This window comes from Suricata suricatta, chromosome 5 (assembly GCF_006229205.1).
Source record: "Suricata suricatta isolate VVHF042 chromosome 5, meerkat_22Aug2017_6uvM2_HiC, whole genome shotgun sequence".
NCBI classification, from domain to species: domain Eukaryota; kingdom Metazoa; phylum Chordata; class Mammalia; order Carnivora; family Herpestidae; genus Suricata; species Suricata suricatta.
The window spans coordinates 70234194-70256036 of record NC_043704.1 but is presented as its reverse complement, the minus strand read 5'-3'; the positions used below and the strand labels follow the sequence as shown (position 1 = coordinate 70256036).

The window sequence follows — 21843 nt, the reverse complement described above, 5'->3', positions numbered from 1 at the left end:
TTAAAAATGGAATTGTTCTGTTCAAAGGATATACAAGGGTACTGTTTTTCAATACAGCAAAAGTGGGTTTTTAAAAAATGTCATTGTTAAAAGAGAAATCTACATTAAGCAAGATGGATAGGTCTCTCTTGCCTTAACATGAGGAAATGAAACAATATTTGTTCTTAGGTTTGAAGATGCTTATAAGCTTTGAAAGGAACTTCTCATTTATTTAGAAAGTAATGAGTAATAGAAAAAAGGTGGTTATGAACAGCGGTGTGGATTTCCTTTTCTAATATTTTTAGCTCAGGCTGAAATGGAAGTGAATGTGGATTCTTTTTTTTTTTTTAATGTCTTTATTTTGAAAGAGAGGCAGAGAGAGAGGGAGACACAGAATCTGAAGCAGGCTCCCGGCTCTGAGCTCTCAGCACAGAGCCCGACATGGACCGTGAGATCGTGACCTGACCCGAAGCCGGATGCCCAACCAATTGAGCCACCCATGTGCCCCAATGTGGATTCTTTAAAGTTCACACAAACTCTTAGAGGGAGGCTTATCAGAAAATGATAGCAAACAGGAAACCAACCTGAAGCAAAAAAATAATAGTGTCATGTGTGACCCCAAATTGAATAATCAAAATGAATCTACTGGCCATGCAGATGTAATACACGGATACACAGTCAATTCCAATTAAACGACATCCTGCCCACCTATCTATCCATTGTTTACAGATGGGTAACGTGATTTATTCTGACAGTCTTTCCTCTTGCAGAGAAAGGTAATTAAAAACTTATTTGCTGGGAATGAAGTTTCACCACACGCTACAACATGAATGAATCTTGAGGACATGCTAACTGAAATAAGCCAGACACAGCTATGTGTGGCAAATATTGTCTGACTCTGCGTATGTGAAATACCTTGAACAAGCAAATTCATAGAGACAGTAGATTAGAGGTGACCTTGGCTGAGGAAGGGGGGATGGGGAATTATTGCTTAATGGGAGCAGAGTTTCTGTTTGGGGCAATGAAAAAAGGTAGCAGTGATGGTTGCCCAACTTAGTAAATGTAATCAATGCCACTGAATTGTACATTTAAAAATTATCAAAATGGCAACATGTCTTTTCATACCAAAAAAGCCTTTACTGGAGCAAGAGATGTTGGGGCTCTGTCAGTGTTCCCATCTCTTTGCCTTCCCTTTTGTTTTTAAAAGAACAACCTCTATTTTTAGGGATTTTCACACAAAGGCTCATGTGGGCGTGGGAAGTACTCCCAGCTGCCCTCCTGTTTTCAGAAGCCCACATGGAAGCCTAGCAAGTTATTTAAGGATTAGGAAATATGCCAGATTGGAAATGGAGATAATTTAATCTTCTGTATGTTAATTCAGCTCTCTTCCCCCCAACCCCGCAAGCTGGAGCCCTGGAAATCTTAACTTCACTCCCTGGGGAAGCCAGTTTTGAGTCTTGCTGAAGGTGGTGAGGGCAAAAGAATTGCACTTCCTTCGAGTTGAGGGTCACCTGGTGGGGTAGCCAGCCGCACGGGGGGGGGGGGGGGACCTCTGGTGCGCAGTCTCCTCTCCCGCCCAGAGTCTTCTGCACCCGCTCAAGGGGTCACGGGGCCAGTGTGGGAGCTGTGGGCCTTCCGGCTCCTGCCCTTTCTCACTCTGGTGTGCAAGGTTGGACTATTTCTCAGAACTGCAGTGAGTAGGCTCACGCTCTGTCCTATTTCCCAGGGCTGGCCACTTCAGCTGGTGGCACTGAATTGGCCGAGGGCTGCGGAGGCGGTGGGTGGTCTGGGCAAGTTTGAGTGCTAGCAGAGCCCCCACTTCCCCCTGGCGAAGGGTCCAGATTCCCATCCCCTCCTCCCAGGCCTGGAGCCCTCCTCCGAGGCGCTAGGTGTGCAGCCCGACCCCTAGGGGCGGGGAAATCTCGGCAGCCCCACCCTCTCCACCTGGACTCGAGAGTGAAGGCGTGGCTGGGGTGGCCAACCCGGGCGAGAGCCGCCTCTCCAGCAGGACAGGTGGACTCGCGCAGAGCACACCTGCTCAGCCACGTGGCTGCACAAGGCGTGCCCCGCGCGCTAGGAGCTCGCTGACCCTGTGGCAGGTGAGGGTGGACGGGGCTGGTGGGTGGGGAGTGCACAGGGTGGTCTTGGGGACAACTCCTCTCCCCGGAGGAGCTCTATCCTGTAGTAAGGGGATCCTGGCATTGCCACCTGCTCAGGTAATCCCCGCCCCGCCCCGGCTAGCGTCACCTGGCGCGCGTGTGCACCTGAGCGTCTGCCCGCGGACCCTCGGGCGCGCGCGTGCCTCCCCACCACGCCCAGAAGAGGAATGGTGGGTTCTCCCCAGGATCCGGGTCGGGTGTGGGCTGCTCCGTCTGGGGTGCTCAGAAGTGGGGGTGCTGACTGAAACTCGTGGAGTCGGGGCAGAGGCTCTGGAGCTGCTCCCCGGAAACCTGGGAGTCTTTGCTCAGACCAAGGGTCTGAACGGCGGGGTCGTGCGAGGCCCAGTGCGCCTCGCTCCAGACCCACCTGTCTGCGCATGGGCAGCCGGCCCAGAGCCGAGGGGACCTTTCTGGAGTCTCCCTCGCACCCAGCTAGTCTCCACAGCCTGCCAAATCCTTGCAGTCTCCCTGTCCCCAGCCCCTAGCTCTTTCCCTTGGAATACTCCTCGGGGTGCTTCCCCTTCCTCGTCTTCTCTGACTGCTGTCATTGGTCATGTTCTTCTCACATGACAAACTCTGCTCCCATAATATCCCTTCTCTCATTCTCCCTTTCTTCCTTCCAAAATGTCATGAGCCCTGCCTCTTTACCATCCCTGTGGTAGGGAAAGGGGGCACACAAGCGGGGAATAAGGTCCCTGCCCCAAGGAAAGCTGGTTCCAGTGCCAAAGGGAAGACTGCCCGTCTGAGGAGAACCAAGCCCTGATAATGATGCTCGGTCCTCTTTTTCTTACCTACCCTCTTCACTCCCCTCCCCTTTCTGCCCCCCCAAAACCTCCTTATCTCCCCAAGATCCAATCTATGTTCACTCACTACCTGCAACCAGTTCTAGGGAGCCAGCGCTGCCCTTGCTGTGGACAGAGGGGTGCAAGGATGAGAGAGGAGTGTTAGACTGTGTCCTTTAGGGCTGGATAGACTGGCAACTGGCTCTGACCCTCATACTGAAGGAGCTCAGGGAAGAAAGCTCTGGGGGCAAGTGTGGCTCCAAGACAGCAAGGTTTGTGCACAAGGAGGTTCTGAAGGATGTGTGGAATAGATTTGGACACCAAAGAGAGGAAACGGGTGTTTCTAGATGAGGTAGAACAAGGTCTCTTCCTCAGTCAGGGCTGTGTGTGGTGTATACGGGAAGGATGGACCCTAAGGATGGAGGGAAGAAGAGCCAACCTGACCAAGGATGGTGTTTACCTTCCAGAGGGATCTCCCCACCAAGACCAAGAGGACCTCATTTCCAGGATAACAGCCCAGATGTCTCAAGTGCAGGAACTCTTCCATGAGGCAGCCCAACAGGTAGGTTTGTGCTGTGTGGGGGTCTGAGATGGAACCAGGGGCCCCAGACAGGAAGCTGAAGGGAAATTTTATAGTAGACTATTTTAAAAGTAGTTATCTCAGAAATTTATTTTGGTATTCTCAATCAAGAAAATATTAAGCCATCTCTTAACCATCTGTGTGCAGAAAATCTTCTTTGGTATTATTTATAGTGGATTTTGAATCCTTAGCATTCCTTCTTGCCCCATGGAGGTTTTCCATGAACAGAGTAAGGTCTCGGATAATATGAACTCCTTTTACTTTTGAATCAAACCTGTGTAAGAAGGTAAATTTGTTTCTGAAATACTCATATATACTGAAGCCACATGGATTTCTGGATCTCCTGATGTCTGCAGGGTTGTTGTTGTTGTTTTTCCTTTCTCTGTTGATCATCAGTTGTAGTAAATAGTCTACACAGCTATGGAATTGAAGGGGTTTTATGCAGAAATATAGTTAATCCCTTCAAAAAAAAAAAAGCGATGCAAGAAACTACCTAAGGTGGTCTTGCTGTTTAATAATCACTCAACCCTGAAGTTTTTACCATCTCTTGGATTTCTCTCATGCTTTGTAGAGAAGGGCAGGAGGGTTTCTGGCACTAGAATGGGGGTTGGGGGATGAGCCTGCCATGAAAGGAGAGAATCAACTCAAGGCCTCAAACAATAGCAAGAGAGTAGGCTCCAGAACCTGGGGGTCTTGAGCCAAAGGGCAGAGGTTGGTGAGGCAGAGTGGGTTGTAAGTTGGTGGGGGAATCCAAACTGGCCAGTTACCCCCTCTTCAGGTTCATGGGTATATGTGAAAAATGCAGCATGGTGGCTGGCAGATGGTGGGTACTCAGCACAAGGTACTGCCTCTCTCCCCCCGGCAGGCCCAGGGCTGTACCCCACACCCTCCTACTTAGCTCCTGACACCCAGCTCTGCCAGTTTTCATGCTGCTGAGAAGTGAGAGACTGGAGACTCAGCAGAATGCTTATCCAGAGCTCTCCTGGATGGAAAGGCCTGTGGCTGTGCTCTTAGTGTGGCTGAGGACCATTAACGAGACCTTGATTTGTCAGGGGTCTTCACATTTATTTAGGTGGACCAGCTTCTCACGTGTTTTCTTTGGATATGTAAGACTACATGTGAGTGTTAACACACTTCACATGTATTTGTGGACTACTTCTGAAATAATGGCTGCCATGTTAGGCATGAGAGACATGCCTACATGGAAAATATGAGGCGCTGGTCTGCAGGGATTCCGAAAAAAGAGAAAAGACATTCTTGATTCATCTTTGTGAGAAGGATCTGTTGAAGCTCAGCTGTACCCCTCTCTCCCCTGTTAAAAACCTTCAGTGGCTCCATGTGTCCACCATTCAGAGTTCAAACTCCTTAGCTTAGGTCCTGCACAGCCTGATGCTACTGGAGTTTTGAGCCTGGTCCCTTGACTCTTCTTTATGCCCCACATGGAAGCTGAAACTCACCATTCCCCAGGCTCTGTGCTTGTGTCCCCTTCGGTGGTCTTTACTGATGCTTCTCTCTTAACTGATCTGTCAGTGAAGACCTCCAAGTACCTGAGGCTGTGCCTGGCATTTAAGTGGATGATGAATGTTGGTTGGCTGACCAAATGAACAAGCAGTAGATAACCACAATGCAAGTTAAATGGTCATAACTGCTCCAAGAGAGAGTTCCTTTTATTTTTGTTTATTTTTAATATGTTAATTTTTTGGGGGGTGGGGAGAGAGAGACAGAGTGTGAGTAGGGCAGGGGCAGAGGTAGAGAGAGACAGACAGAATCTGAAGCAGGCTCCAGGATCTGAGCTGTCAGCACAGAGCCTGATGTGGGGCTTGAACTGATGAACCGGGAGATCATGACCTGACCCAAAGTTGGATGCTCAACCAACTGAGCCATCCAAGTGCCCCCAAAAAAGTTGCTTTTAAAAATGTGGTGGATACAAAGGCCTTTGTATCCCCTCTCTCTGTCCCCCTCTCCCTCAATCTTCAAATATTGAGGGACTGGACAGTTTTCAATGTCAAGGCCTTTGTTGTTCACTATCTACATACATTTGAAATTCATACCTCTTCTCTGTCTTCCTTGCATTGTCTTGTCCTGGATACCATTTCTGGATTGGATTATTCATGCTCTCCTAACCTCTTTCTCCACATGGCCCCTTTGCTACAGCAGAAATCAATACATTTGACTGCTTTGCCAAAAGCCTTTCAATGGCTTCTCCCTGCCTTCAGAATTCAGCTCAAATTCTTGGCCCCAAAGCCTACCGTGATCTGATTCAGCTTCCCTGCTCCAGCCACATGATCTGTCACTGCAGTTACTCTGTCACATTGAAAGAAACTGTTCCATTCCTATCTCCCTTAAGGTTATGAACCCCTAATTCATTGTTATGTCCTCAATGTTTAGCATATAGAAAATGTTCAGTTAGTGCTGGTTCTACTTAACTGAACTCAACTCACTAGAGATTGGAGGGAGCTGCCATTTGCATTAGGTGTCGAAGTATTGGTGGAAGTGGAACATACATGGTGAAGTCAGGCAACACATCCCAGGCTGAACGGGTAGGAAAGTGATACTACCGATTGGTGGGTGCTTACCATATAATGAACATTTCGTATGCATTTCTTAATTTAATTTTTATAACACATTCTGGAAGAAATATGGTTATTTTCGTTTGACAGAGGAGAAGAACAGAGACACTTAGAACCCAAGTGTGCTTATTGCCAAGGCCTTTCTTCTCTTTTCTTCCTGCCCCAGTTGTAAAGCAGAGCCACTCAGATGGCAAATCAGAGGCCTGTGTGGAGAGCCAGTAGCTGGTTGGGTAGCTAACATACATGAAGCTGAACTCTGGGAATGGCTAACCCTCTAGAAGTTTCACATGAACCTTTCTCTACCTTCACTCTAGCCTTGGGAGTCACGAATTCTGCTAGGAGCTTTGGAGCTTGAAGGACAGATGAATAAGAAGGCAGTATCCTGTGCCAAATCCTTCAGTGCAGATCTGCTCTTCTCTTCGTCACTCTGACAAGAAAGTAGCTCTCAGGAGATCTGACCACAGTGGGGATGCCTGTGAGTTAGGTGGAGAGGTGAATGAATGGATTCTTTTTAATAATTTTTTAATGTTTTTTATTTATTTTTTGAGAGACAGAGAGAGAGGCAGCATGAGCAGGGGAGGGTCAGAGAGAGAAGGAGACACAGAATCCGAAGCAGGCTCCAGGCTCTGTGCTAGCTGTCAGCACAGTGCCTGACACGGGGTTCAAACCCATGAACGAGATCATGACCCGAGCCAAAGCCGGATGCTTAACCGACTGAGCCACCCCGACGCCCCATGAATGGATTCTTGACTTTGCTTTAATTGTCTTGAGACCAGATGGTGTAGCTGTGTGTGTGTGTGTGTGTGTGTGTGTGTGTGTGCGCGCGCGTGTGTGTGTGTGTGTCAGTAATAAATGGACCAGCTGGGAAGAGGCTGTAGATCAGGTTAATAGTATGGTGGTCAGGCATACACGGGCTGCCTGGATTCAAGTACTGACTCACACTTTGTGACCTTGGACAAGTTACTTAACTTAGCTAAGCCTCTGTTTCCTCACCTATAAAATGGCTACAATAATAAGACCTACTCTAGAGAGTTACAAAGATTAAAAGAGATAATTCATGTAAATATTTAGTGTAGTGGTTGGTTCAATAGTGAGCAGCCAGTAAATGTTGGCTAATAATAAAACTAGGGTGAGGAGTATGTATTTGTTCCAGAATGTAGTGATAATAAGTAATCAGAAGGTTCAGTTGGGGAATAAATGCAGAACCCAGCACAGAAAAGACTTGAGTTCCAAATCCAGAATTATTCCAGTGGCTGAAATTATTCCAGAATGTGGGGCATCATCCAGGAGGGCCTGCTGGGTGGGTGTTCGCTGAGGTGGATGGGACCCTTCCTAGACCCAGATGGGTGTGGAATGGCTTGAGAAGGTGTGTGAGTGTGTGTGCGCGCATGTTTGAGAATCCACTGGACCTCCGGCAGGTACGGGTCTTGTTCTGGGACCTCTGTCTTCAGGCACTTCACTCACATGACTTGAACCTGAGAAGCTGGGTTCCTCATTCTGACTTTGGGATGTGCTGGGCCTTTGGGCAAGTTATTCAGGGCTCCACGTCCACTTCCACAACTGTGAGGTGGGGTGGGAGTACCTGAGTTTCAAGGCTTTTATGCCATATGTGGAAGGATGTGGCCCAGAGTCTCTCACATGGTGAGCACTAAATACAGTGTGTGTTCAGTGACTAGATGCAGCAGATTTCACGCTGAAACCCACTAGGGTCCACTGTGTGTGAAACACAGGCCTGGGAAGCTGAGGAGCAGCTGGAGCCAGAGGGAGGAGAATGGAAGTCTAACAACTGTATATTCTACGCTTGTCTCTGCCAGTCTCTGGACGGAAAGGACTGTGTCGGACATGGTATGCCAGGAAGACTAAACTGGCAGGAGAAAGCAGGTGGCCTGAGACAGGGAGAGATGGCGAATACACATGCTGGGTGAGGTCTGAAGTCCAGCAGGATCAAAAGCTTTAAGCATTGGGAATAGTGAGAAAATTGAGCTCAGCTTACTGTGGATTTAACTGAGTGCATATTATTGCCAGGATCTCTAGTAATAGTTATTGTCAGAGATATTAAAACTGAAATCGCTTAACTACTATGGGGTAAGGAATGCCTCCAACAACCTGAGGGTCTTGTCTTCCTTCTCCCACGGTTGGATGAGAAACTTAAAGGGGACCTGTGTTATGCTATGGGATGCGAACAAATCACCAAAAGCTGCAGATTAGCTAGCATGAGTGACTTGTATTCTTTCCTCCCCATCTAGCTTTCTTCCAGAGATATGGCTCCTGCAGGAAGGAGTCCCTGAGGACCCTTCTCTAGGAAATCTGGGTGCTGATGTCTGGCGGGCCTGAGCTTATCACCCTGGAAAAGAGCCCCATGCAGACCCAGGAAGTAGTTGCCCCTGTGGAGCCATGGGCATCTGGCCTCAGTGTGGGAGGAGGTGTGTCCACTATGACTTCCAGGCCACGTCTGACCCTGAGCATGCCCCACCCAGCATTGCCTGACTTCCTTGCCCTCCCTTTCCTTTCTCTGTCCTCTCATCCTGTGCCTTCTCCCTGTCTTTTCTTCCTCAATTCAGTGGCTTGCCCAGGTTAGCTTAGGATGATAAGGGTAAAAAAAGAGAGTATGGTCATACTGTGAGACACTGGTGAGCAGTGAGGTAGCAGCAACACGAGAGGCAGATAGAAGCAAACATTTTAAGAGGCAGAGGGGTTCTGAGAGAACGCTGGCCCAGTCCCCTTGCTCGGCATGTCAAGAAACAAGGCCAAAGGTGTTGAATGACTTGTCAGAAGACATATGCAACGAGTGGCAGAGATAGGCAAGAACCACAAGTACTAACCTGTATCACAGCTCTGGATTGAGCTTAATGCATCCTGTCTTTAGGTCCTAATATAATTTTGAGCATTGGTGTCAGGCTTCATTGCAAAAGCTTTGCTCTGGTTTTCTGTGCCCGCATTGGCCAGTGTACAATGAAGTGACTTGTATTTTTGCCGTGAATTTGCCGGGCTTGTTTTAAAAAGCCAATATGTAGAGTGAGCCTTTGTAGGCACATGCAGGGTTCTAGGGTACTGCTTTATTAGTATGTAGAGAAATGAATGTAACTAAGGGGAAAGGAAAAGGGAACTTAAGACAAAACTGCCCTGTTTGCCCCTCCTTTAAAAGATAAGGAAACTGAGGCCCCAAATAATTGGGTGGAAGAAAAGGGCTCACATCGGGGTCGCTGGAGCCATGACCCTTCTTGCCCTCCCAGTTGTAGAGCATGAAGCTTCTCTGATTTTAGACATTGTCTTAAGAGACAAATCACAAATACAAAATTGGGTATAATCTTTGGAAGGGACTCCATGCAAATGAAGCCTTGAAGCTTCAGCTGGTAGCTTCACTGTCAAGCCACCAAAGGTACCTGGGCAGAATGAACTTTGGAGATGGCAGAAGAGGCTCATGGTCCTGAATCTGGGAGAGAAGGGACAGAACTTGTTCTCAGGGTTCAGTCTGAGGCTTTCATGTGGGCACTGTCACCCTTCCTGCTCTCTCTTCTTCACTGCCCTCCCTTTCCTTCCATTTGATAGCCCTGTTTGCTACGTAGCCTAGAAGGTCAACTGCCAAAATGACATTTGAGCCAAAAATGCTGCATATTTGTACAAAGGGGAATGGAGATGTTTTATGAATGAAGGTGCCCTCGAGACTGTGATGGAAGTGATTCGTCACTGAAATGAATTAAGTACAATCCTGTCTCCTTTGTAACCAGAGTCTTCATTTATGGAGAGGATTGAGAGATGACATGAAGAGGTTAATAACATTTAGAGAATGTACTGTTATCATTTCCCAAAAGAAGGGGGGTAAGGATTCCCATGGCCACAGGGGAAGCATCAGGCTCTGGCCAGGAGCCAGAAGCAAGAGCAAGGGGGAAACCTGGCCCACATCCTTTTCCATGGGAAAAGCAGGGCAAGGCAGTTTAGGATTGGCTAGTTGGAATAGTCCTGGTGGGCTTTGGGCTATAGGGTGTTCTTAGTTGCCTAGTGCCTGGCCCTGGGGTAGGTTAGGACAGGAGAAATATTGGCTTGGTGTATGAAGGTTAGATAAAAAAGGGGTGATTTTGGGAACAGACTCAGAATTGGTTGGTTTGCATATGAAAGGCATGCTCCTGGCCAGCCCTCTGCTATCTCTAAAAATTGGTCAACCCTGGGAGGGTCAGTGTTTCCTTGGGCAGCAAGATTTTTAAGATGTTATCATAAGACATAGAAAAGAAAAAAGATGATTAATACATTCTACCTGGCTGTGAATGGACGGACTAGGAGACTTTAAAACTTCTTACTGCCTAGGGTACATTTTATTCATGGCCAGATATAGAAAAAAATACAGTCCTTGTCATCTTTTAATAGACAGGGGCTTGTAAGGAGAATCATAACTCTATAAAGTACTATTCTTGTAATTTGAGTAAGGTGCCACTAGGTGGTACTTACATCTTGGTGTGGCCTGATTGAACATCATGGCTTCCTATGGGGTGGATATTTTTCCCTTAATTTTATCCTTTCTGTAACCAAAAACTAACTCTTCAGGATAACATTTGAAACACCAGATGATTCTATATTCACAATATTAAATAATTGTAGTAAAATTCAATGCATTATACATACCCGAGTATAATTCAATATCTCTTTTTGCTCCTCAGTCATTAACAAATATAATTGAAACACATTCTTAAATTTTTTTCCCTTTCTGAGATTTAATATCTAGTCAAAGGACTATGGTGCTTATCACAATGGTGGTAAGCTTTAGAACAGTGGACAAAATTCTTCAGAGGTGGCACCTATTCAGGCTCTGATATATTTCCAAGGAAATAATGCTTGGCATTTCTACTTCCTATTTACACTTCTTTTGTTCTTATTTTGGTATGTGATTTTTTTTAAATTTACAGGCATAAAGAGAAAAAGATAGTGGTGTAAAAAAAACCCTGTGATGCTCTTTACTAAACAGTCCCTGTCAGCAGTGATAGGACTTAGGTGCTTTCTGGAGAACAGGAGACAGCAGTGGCCTTAGCAACCCTCAGCTCCAGCAAAAATAGTTATGTCTGGTGCAGATGATAAATTTGCTCTAATGTGAATCCTGGTGTCTGTAAAATTTAACCTAAAACAGAAAGCCATGTCTCATTTTGAGTAACCTAACCTTTTTATTTTAGGCAGTTACCAGTAAAGAACAACACAAAGCAAAGCCACATTATAATTCCTCTTAAAAGATACAAAGATTTTAAGAACAGACATTAATGTTACCAAAGACCTCACCCTCTTTAAGTATCCTGTCCATCTGATACATTTAAAATGTGAATAAGGGGCACCTGGGTGGCTCAGTCCGTTGAGTGTCTGACTTTGCTCAGGTCATGATCTCATGGTTCGTGGGTTCGAGCCCCGCGTCGGGCTCTGTGCTGACAGCTCAGAGCCTGGAGCCTGCTTCAGATTCTGTGTCTCCTTCTCTCTCTGACCCTCCCCTGCTTGCACTGTCTCTCTGTCTCCCCAGAATAAACAAAAAAACATAAAAAATTTTTAAATATGATTCAGGGGCACCTGGGTGGCTGGGTCCGTTAAGTGTATGACTCTTGATTTTGGCTCAGGTGATGATCCCAGGGTCATGGGATTGAGCCCTGTGTTGGGTTCCATGCTGACAGTATGGAGCCTCCTTGGGATTCTCTCTTTGCTCCTTTCCCCCCTCCCCAAAGTAAGTAAATAAACATTTTTAAAATGTGAATAAAGAAATAAAATGTGATTCAAACCACAGGCATATTTTTGTGCTGCAAAAAAAATGAGGTTGAGTTAAAAATAGGATTACTGGAGAGCCTGGGTAGCTCAGTTGCTTAAGTGTCCAATTCTTGATTTTGGATCAGGTCATGAACTCACTGTTCGTAAGATGGAGCCCCATGTGGGGCTCTGCACTGACAGCATGGAGCCTGCTTGGGATTCTCTCTCTCTCCGCCCCCCTCAGCTCCTCCCCCGCTCACTCATGCACGTGTGTGTGTATGCACTTCTGCCCCTCTTCCATCACCCACATTTTCCAGAGACATCCATTGCTTATGTTTATGGTTTCTGGTTTTTATTTTCCCTGGTGGTTATCATAGTACCTTTAAATAATATATTTATACCTTAATTTCTTGACCAAATTATCAATTTATTTGAAAAATTTAATGTCTGTTTATTTTGAGAGAGACAGAGTGCAAGCAGCTCGGGGGGGGGGGGAGTAGAGAGAGAGGGAAACACAGAATCTGAAGCAGGCTCCAGGCTCTGAGCGGTCAGCACAGAGCCCAATGTGGGGCTCGAACTCACAAGCTGTGAGAGCATGACCTGAACCAAAGTCAGCTGCTTAGCCTACTGAGCTACCCAGGAGCCCTAAGTTAGAAATGGCATTTATGGGGCAACTGGGTGGCTCAGTTGGTTAAGCATCCCACTTTAGCTCAGGTCATGATCTCCTGGTTTGTGAGTTTGTGCACCCCTCCCACTGCCGTGGGACTCACTGCTGTCAGTTCAGACCCCATATCTGTTTCCCTCTCTTTGCCCTTCATCAGCTTGTGCATGCACATTCTTTCTGTGTCTCTCTCAAAATAAACATTTAAAAAATTTTAGAAATAGCATGTACAATAGTGAAGGGTGTGTGTATGTTTAACTGAATAATAGAAGTGATGTTCTTGGACTCATGGAGAAGAAACCGTGATCTCAAGTTTTGCTTCTCAGCAACAGGATCTTTATTTCTTCCAAGTTTCCTTTTATTCTGCAGGCTCCTGTTGGCTACAGCTGTTTCTTGCATAGTATGCCACTCTGTTTTGTGATTCTCTTATCTTCTGGGGGACAGTAATTTTTTTCACATAGGGATCAGTGATACTCATTACTCTTTCCTTGTCTAACTATAGAACTATGGGAAGCCAAATTGTTTTCCCGTATTCCAAAAACATTTTACAACAGATTGAACGCAGAAGTAGATATGCGAATCCAGCTGTGTTCTCTCAGGCCAGACATTAAGATGATAGGCAAACATCATATATAGATGTTTATATGAGGTATAACAAGGTTTCTTTTCATTAAACGTTTTTGTTTTGGAAAGTAGTTATTTTTCATGAGAATAGTTTGTAGCTTGTTTATTTTAACAGATCGTGAGCTTATTTTTACTGTTATATTGAAATGATTAATAAATATTTAAAAATATCTCCCTTTAAGTTTCTAATATGGTAAATATTGATAGATATAACACCCATCCACAAAAGCTCTCTCTGGAGTCTTCAGTAATTTTTAAGAATGTAAAAGAGACCAAAAAGTTTGAGAACAGCCGTTCTCGGGATTAAGTGTACATTTCAAGCTTTTCACAGTTTATTTAGAGTTATGACTGTACCACGTCAGTGTAAAATGTAGGAACTAGGCCAGCACCTAGGCCCGTTTACCACCTGCCTCTGACGCTGTGGGTGCCACATGCAGGTTCCTCCTGTACCCATGCCACAGGCGTCAAGATGAAGTTATGGCCCGTGGTTGCCCCGCCACTGGCCACACCCAGGGCTGCCGGCCCTGTACTTGGAGCTTCTCAGGTGCTTTGGAAGAGGCTCTTCTGTCAGCTGCCCTGCTTCTCCCTTCTTTGCTTCTTCTTACCCCGTGAAGTCCGTCTGTAGAATTTCCTCAAATGTCTGATCTGCTGGTGGCACTTGTTTCTTTTCCACTTCTAGTTATAAGTATAGGTTTATACTTAAAAAACACACACACACCCAATACATCTTATCTGTCATTTTCATGGTAATTTGGAAGGCACAGAAGTGCTTTATCTGCCATTTTGAAAGAGGTATCTAATGTTAATTTCTAAAGCACATTCATTCATTCATTCAGCTAACTCACATGTAGTAAAAATCTGTTTCATGTTGGGCATAGGAATATACAAGTTATTTTTTTTATAAGTGTCTGGGCTCCTTGTATAAATATAGCTCTTGTTGAACTTACTATTTATTTATGGTTAAAGTTTAACATTTTGATAAAATTTCACAGTCATAGAAAGTTGCAATAGTACAAAGAATGACCATATACTCTTGACTCAGATTTACCAATTGTTAACATTTTGTCCTTTTGCTTTATCATTAGTATGCTCTCTTTCTCTCTGTTTCTATTCCATGTATGTATATATGTCTATAATATTCTAATATATACTATATTCTATATTTTTCCCTAAACCATTTGCAGGTAATTTGTATATATCATGTACCTCTATCCATGAATTCTTCAGTATGTATTTTCTAAGAATGAGAATTTTCTTGTACCTAACCACAGTGTATTTATCAAGATCAGGAAATGTAATATTGGTACATACTACTGTCTAATCCATCAGTCCACATTTCAGCATTCCAGTTTTGGCCAGCTATCCCCCTAATGCCCTGCAGCATTTTCACCCTGGCCCTGGGTTCAGTCCAGGATTACACATTGCACATAGTTGCAATGTCTCTACTTTTTTAAAAAATAATATTTTAATTAAGTTTATTTATTTTGAGAAAAGGGGGGACAGAGAGAAAGGGAGAGAGAGAGAATTCCAAGCAGGCTCCACACTGTCAGTGCAGAGACTGATGTAGGCCTTGAACTCACAAACCACAAGATCATGACCTGAGCCAAAATCAAGAGCTGGCAGCTGAGCCACTCAGACGCCCCATACTATTCCTTAAACTATAACTGTTACGTAGATTTTCTTGGTCTTTCATGACCTTGACAATTTTTGAAGAACACAAGTCAGTTATTTTGTAGAACATTTCTCACTTTGGGACATGACCCCTTACAACTGGACTTAGGCTTTGTGTTTTTGGCAGCAATTCCCTAAAGAGATAGTTGTGTTCCTCTCTAGGATGTCCAGGATTTCTGTTTGTCCCATTTTTGGTGATGTTAACTTTGGTTACTTATTTAAAGTTGTGTCTGCTAAGTTAATCCACTCTAAAGTTACTGATTTTCCTTTTGTAATTAATAAACAATTTGTTGGGGATACTTTGAGACTGTGTCATCCACTGGCATCAGTATCCATGGATGATTCTTTTTTTTCTTAAGTTTATTTCTTTGTTTTGGGAGAGAGCGAGCACGCACATGCGTGCACGGGTGGGCGGGGGCAGAGTGAGGGAGAGAGAGAACCAAGCAGGCTCTGCCCTATCAGCATAGCGCTGGAAGTGGAGCTCGAACTCACGAACCAAGAGACCATGACCTGAGCTGAAATCAAGAGTCAGACACTTAACTGACTGAGCCACTCAGGCTCCCCAACCATGGATGATTCTTGACAGAATCAGTTGTCATTCATGATTACAAAATGGTGACATTTCTAAGGCCATCATTCCTTCTATAGATGTCAGTCGGTCTTACTGTAAAGTCCTACTGTAAAGAAGGATTTTCCCTTCTTCCTCATATTTTATTTAACATTTTTAACATTTTATTTATTTTTAAGAGAGAGAGAGAGAGACAGAACACAAGCAAGGGAGGGCCAGAGAGAGAGGGAGACACAGAATCCGAAGCAGGCTCTAGGCTCTGAGCTGTCAGCACAGAGCCGAATGCGGGGCTGGAACTCACAAACTGCGAGATCATGACCTGAGCCGAAGTCGGTCACTTAACTGACTGAGCCACCCAGGTCCCCCCCCTCATATTTTAATTTATTCATTTATTTACATCTGTATGGACTCAGATTCTTATTTTATTATATAAATATTCTGCTGTTATTGTTTTGATGCTCAAATTATTCCAGAGTTGGCCAGTGGGAGCCCCTTCAGGCTGGTTCCCATGTCTTTGTAACACTGCCTCACCTTTTTTTTTTTTAATTGCTTTCTTTTTGGCACAAAATATTCCAAGCTCATTTTGTACTTTCTCTTCTCCAGCCCTGAATCTGTCATTTCTCCAAAGAATCTTGGTTACTTAAAGTAAGAAATGGGGGACACCTGGGTGGCTCAGTCAGTTGAGTATCCAACTTTGGCTCAGGTCATGATCTCGTGGTTTGTGAGTTTGAGTTCCACATTGGACTTGCTCTGTCAATGCAGAGCCCACTTAGGATCCTTTGTCCCCCTCCTTCCATCCCTCCCCCACTTGTGGTCTCCCCAAAATAATTTTTTTAAGTTTTTTTAAAAAAGGAAAGAAAGTAAGGAATGGTATTTAAAGACTAAGATCTGGATGCTACATATGTTCATTGCTATTGGGGTGTCTCTGCTTATAGAGTCTTCAGGTGGCTAGAGAGAAGGAATACACATACACACATCCACACACATCCAGCTCTATATTTTCCTATCTCTATATTTTTTAAAAAACTTTTTTTCTAATGTTTTTTAATTTATTTTTGAAAGAGAGAGAGAGACAGGCAGACAGAAAGCATGAGCACTGGAGGGTCAGAGAGAGAGGGAGATACAGCATCCAAAGCAGGCTCCAGGCTCTGAGCTAGCTGTCAGCACAGAGCCGGACGCAGGGCTCGAACCCACGAACCATGAGATCATGACCTGGGCCAAAACCAGATGCTCAACCAACTGAGCCACCTAGGTGCCCCTCTATCTATATTAAAAACCACAAATTAAAACTGATACTTCTCATTCCAGTCCATCACCCCAGGATTCATTCTTCCATTCATTCTTCTTTCTTTTGTTGTAACTCCCTTCTCCAACAGTGAGAAACTTAACTCCCATATACTTATTTGCTCAATCCTACAATTCACAGAAAGTAGATTCGGAATCGAATCTACTTGTCAAAAAACAACCTTTCTATCTCGTATTTAATGATTATACTTATTTTTGTCTTTAGACTGAGAGCACATAGTCAAAGAACCGTGTTCAGAAGTTATTCTGGTGAGTTTCTTTCCCACCTTCTGCGTGATTATGTTTTTCCCCTGAAATACAGTTAGGCTAATGTATTTCTCTTTGCATTCTAATTTTTCTCTCATCCTTGTTGATTTGATTTTGAGTATGTAAAACATTAACGTGATTTCAAAAGTCAAAACGACTCATCTCATAACAGTTCTTCAACAGGTATAATATTGGCTGATCTACTGATGCCCAGAAGCATAAACCTTTTGCAGTTGATATGTAGCTGGTTTGCCTATTACTGAGGGAGGGTGGTAGGGTCTGTGTTGCTCCTTGTGATGTTAAACTCAAGTAGATTTTCTAGTGGCAGGCTGAATCCTGCAGGAAAGGCTCTGCCCTTTCGCTAAGGAGGCTGGGAAGGGCAGGGGAAGCTCTTGTTAGGTGGCCACGGAGCTGCTGTGGGCTCCTGCCATCTGTGAGAAGGTATCAGGTGTCTAGGGCAGTGTGCCTTTGGGCTCTGAGTTCAGTGGGCAGAAGTGGCTATATTCGGGGGAAGAACCACCAGCATCACTGTTTTTGTGGCATCTCAGGGTCTTGGCACTCCCGGGGCTGTGCAGTTGTGTGACCAGGTTGTGCCTTGGGAGATTGTCAGCCTTGGACAAGGATTAGGAGGCGCCGGCATGGAAAAACCACACATCAAGCTTACAGAAACTACTGTACATAGACTCTGACTTTCAAACTAGTTCTGTGGCAGAAGAGACACACATTGCCATAAAGGTCTCGCATTTCTAGTAATGCTTAAATCAATATTGACCAAGGGTTCTGCCCAGATTTGAATCCAGGGAAATCAGACTTTGACCCCTCCTTGTGGGTCCTGCCCTCCTGCACTGCAGAGCCATTTCCATTTCTAGTGTCCATTGGGCTGACAGAACGCTCAATGGTTGTCCATTCTAGAACTAGTACAGTACAGAAAGGGGCTGGTTTTTCCAATGCTGGCCCTGGGTCGGGGTTCAAAAGGCAGCTTTTGGGGCTGAGCTACAGAGCAAGGATTTACCCGAAACATGAGAACTAGTTAGGTGGGGAAAATAGAAAATGCATGGTCAGTAAGACCTCTTTTCTTACTCTTCCTCCTGACATCCCTGGGCTGACCTTCACCTACATTTAAAATCATCTGTTGTGCATGATGCTTGCAGAAGCTTTCACAGTTATCATCTCATCTGAACTGCACAGAACCCCCACAAAGCAAATACGTGGCTGGCTGCTTCTCACACGGGTACCACAGGTGGGGCCTGGCCTCAGGCGCCCTGCCTGGCTCTTGCTCATGGCGGTGCCTGTTCCGAGCCGTAGGAGGGGGCCTGCGGCTTCGTGGTTCAGCAGCAGCTTGGCATAGTCTCTGATGTGTAATTAATAAATAATTAGCTTTCGGAAAGCGAACTGCTGGCTCGTGTGTGTGTGTGTGTGTGTGTATGTGTGTGTGTGTATGTGTGTGTGTGCGTGTGTGTATGTGTGTGTATATGTGTATGTGTGTATGTGTGTGTATGTGTGTATGTGTGTGTATGTGTGTGTATGTGTGTGTATGTGTGTGTGCGTGTGTGTATGTGTGTGTATGTGTGTGTATGTGTGTGTATGTGTGTGTATGTGTGTGTGTATGTGTGTATGTGTGTGTGTGTGTGTGTGTGTGTTCGTTCCAGGCAGAACCAGTCTCTGCGGGGAGGGGACGGGCCGTGTCTTGCTCTGACCCTCTCCTGGCCTGAGTGGGCAGAAGTAGAGTTTCTCACCTGGTTTCTTTTCCTCCAGCTGCCATTAGAGAGAAAAGGTGCCATCTCACACGTCACATGTGTTCCTTAAGGCTTGGCTGCAGGTCTGCTGGCTGTGGCTGCCAAGGGCTCCTGGGCATGAGAACATATCATTGCCTATAGTAGAACGTTTCTCTCTTACTCTGCTCAGTTTACCTGGTACAGGAAGCTCAGGGTTTCCTCCTCTGGGCACATTTCAGGTATAATTTTCCTGCCTTTCTAGATAACCTGCTCAAGTGTAGAAATTTCTCTAGTCACAGGAGAAAGCCTTCTATCTCTGAACTACAGCACCCAGCACACAGGCACAGTGTTTCCAGTGTGGGGTGCAGGCCCCTGGGCTCTGAGGACAAATCCTGGCTTCTTACTAGTCCTGGGAGCTGGGGAAGGAAAACCCTTGCAATGAGCGAGAAGGTCGATGTGACCCCTGGAACCTGCCACACTGGTTCCTCGCAGGCTGAGGGCCCTCAGGAGAGAGAGAGAGACTGACCTTTGAGCATGTTGTTTGTTGTTGTTGTTGTTTTTACGTTTATTTTTGAGAGAGAGAGAGTGAGGGAGGGGCAGAGAGAGAGGAGAAAGAGAGAATCCCAAGCAGGCTCTGTGCTGTCAGTGCAAAGCCCAGCGTGGGGTTTGAATTCACGAACTGTGAGATCACGACCAGAGCTGACATCTGTGAGTTGGATGCTTAACCGACTGAGCCACCAGGCCCTCCTTGAGCGTGCATATGGTGCCCATTCTGAGGGGTTTTGTTTCTCACTCTTTTTTGCCTTATTTCTTAGTGTCCACCTCTGCTTCCCAGCAGGCTCCATGTCAGACACAGCCATTTCCCTCCCCTACAGCCCGTTATGTCATGGAATGTGGAGTGAGACTTTTGTTGTTCTGGAATGGATGCCTGGGGCCCAAGTCTGAGGATGATGAGGTTCTGGGAGAGTTATCAGTAGCTGGCACCAACCTCTCCCCGGGAAGCTCCCCAGGATAGCTCAGAACTGGAGCTGCTCAAACGTGAGCCCAGCAGCCCTGGCCGTCACAGTGCACTTTGAGCCCGCCTGATCATAGCATCTTGCGGTCTCACGTGGCGGTTGGGATTTAGGCTGTCACCTGTGTCACTCACAGTGGGAAGAAACGGGGAAGACCGTTGTCTTCCTGCAGAGACCTATGAAGACTGAGTGGACTTCCCAGTGTGTTCTTTCCACCTATATCCACGGGGACATTGGCAGTGTAGTGGATGAACGCTTCTCTACAGCCCTGGGTGATGCCAACAGCCCCCGGGGATTGAGCCCCTTGAGCCAGAGTGAAAATGTGATTCTGAGGTGACATGCCTTCAAATCAGTGGCATTTCTCTTTTCAGTGGACAAAGCCACAGACAAAGTATCTTTTGCATATGGTACTACCAACTGTAGCTTGAATGGGCCTGGTCCTGGCTGTGGATTGGTACCCAGTGTCCTGAGCAAGGAGCCTCCCCGTTTAGTCTGGTGAGCTGTGGCATTTCCCCTCCCTAACCAGGCCCAGCTTACCAGAGCCTGGCTACTCTCACACCTGCTCCACTGAGCACATGGTGCCAGAGCCCCAGCCTGATGAAAACAGTGAGCACTTCCTAAGTCTCTCCCAGGAAGCCAGATACCTAGTCTATCTGCAGCAATCTGCAGTGTGGGCGGATTGCAGCTCTGCCCAAATCACTGGAAGACAGGATTCCTCTTCAGTCTGCCTCCCAGCTCAGCTCTGTAAGGAAATCTGTTTCCCTCCTGAGCATGGACCTGCTCTTGCCAGTCTTGCAAGAGATAAAAGCCCATCTACAGAGAGAATAAATTTGTTCTTCTATTGAACTTTGGTTTATAGGGGAGAATTCCTTTTTTCTAAACCTGCTCATGATTTTCTACTGTGAACCTGGAGTGTCTGGAGACTGTCCTTTTCTCTTTCCTCCATGAAAGAGGACTGTGTTGAGCAAGTTTCTGTTCTCCCTAAAATTGTACATTTCCCTTCCTTGGCACCTGTGTCCCTGGCAGGGATTTTCAAACTAAGTGAATCCTCAACATCTGAAATGGTTAAAAGAGCAGTTCAGGGATGGGGACCTTGCTTGCTTATTTCACCCTCCCTGCACCCACTGCCTTCCCACTTAGAACTCACAGTCCTCAAGGGCGCCTGGGTGGCTCAGTCGGTTAAATGTCCGACTTCGGCTCAGGTCACGATCTCACTGTCCATGGGTTTGAGCCCTGCATTGGGCTCTGTGCTGACAGCTCAGAGCCTGGAGCCTGTTTTGGATTCTGTGTCTCCTTCTCTCTCTGCCCCTCCCTTGCTCACTCTCTGTCTCTCTCTCAAAATAAAATAAATACATAGAAAAAAACCCTCACAGTCCTCTTAACCCTCTACCCACAGGGGCTTGCAAACAGACTGACCACGTGGTATTCTATGGGGTTGAACGGAGGTACCAGGAACAGCCTGAAGCTTTCTAGCCTTACCTAGACTGTAGCCAATGTCACTTCTGCCTCTACCAAAACCAAAATGAAAGTGTGGTGGGAAACCCATTGAGACAGGGTTGAGGCTGGGCATTCCGTGCATCTTCAAAGTCTGGAAGGAAGCTGGAAGTCTCAGAAGGCCCTTGCAAATGAAACCATTTTACTTGGAAATTTTGATTCTTCAGTTCTAAAAAAGTGATTCCAAATGGAATTGCTGAGAAATCTGAGGCTGAATTTATTGGAAGTTAGTTAGTTAGCAAACTGCCCCATCCTAAGCTGGGCCTGGAGTAAGTTCTGCGTCCAGGGCATTTGTGAGCTACATGAGTTTGTCTGTCCCCACTCCGAGGACGAGGACTCTGACATCTGACACCCTGCAGGTATTCATCTGGACCTTGGCAACACCTTACAGCCCTCCATAGGGGCCCAGCTGGCATCTACAAACAGGATAACCTTTCCTTTAGCTATCTAACTGTTAGTGACATCTGGGAACTCTTGGCTAATTTTTTGACACACAGCCGTTGGGGCCACCCATGTGGATCCCCACAGCATCTTAGACAAGTCGGAGATGAAAGATAAGACTTGATCCATGACATGGCAGCAGGACCTCCCTGCAAATGGTTCCAGATAAAATGACACGTTTCCTCTCTCCAATCTCGTGGACAGCCTCATGTCCAGTGTGAGCACGGCACTTAGCCAGGGACCGCTGCAGGAGCAACCGCGTCCTTACTCCCCACCGTACCCCCCACTTGCTCTGGTGTAATAGCTCAGAGGGGTGATAATAA

General features: G+C 46.0%; 1 protein-coding gene across 1 annotated transcript in view; it reads left to right on the top strand.

The window, feature by feature from the left end:
- Positions 1–3416: 3416 nt before the first annotated feature.
- Positions 3417–21843, top strand: part of SLC12A8 (solute carrier family 12 member 8) — a 133830-nt gene continuing 115403 nt past the window's right edge. The window contains exon 1 of the mRNA XM_029940720.1: positions 3417–3482. Coding sequence (XP_029796580.1) covers positions 3441–3482 — 42 coding nt within the window. The 5' untranslated portion in view covers positions 3417–3440. The remainder of the gene's footprint in view (positions 3483–21843) is intronic.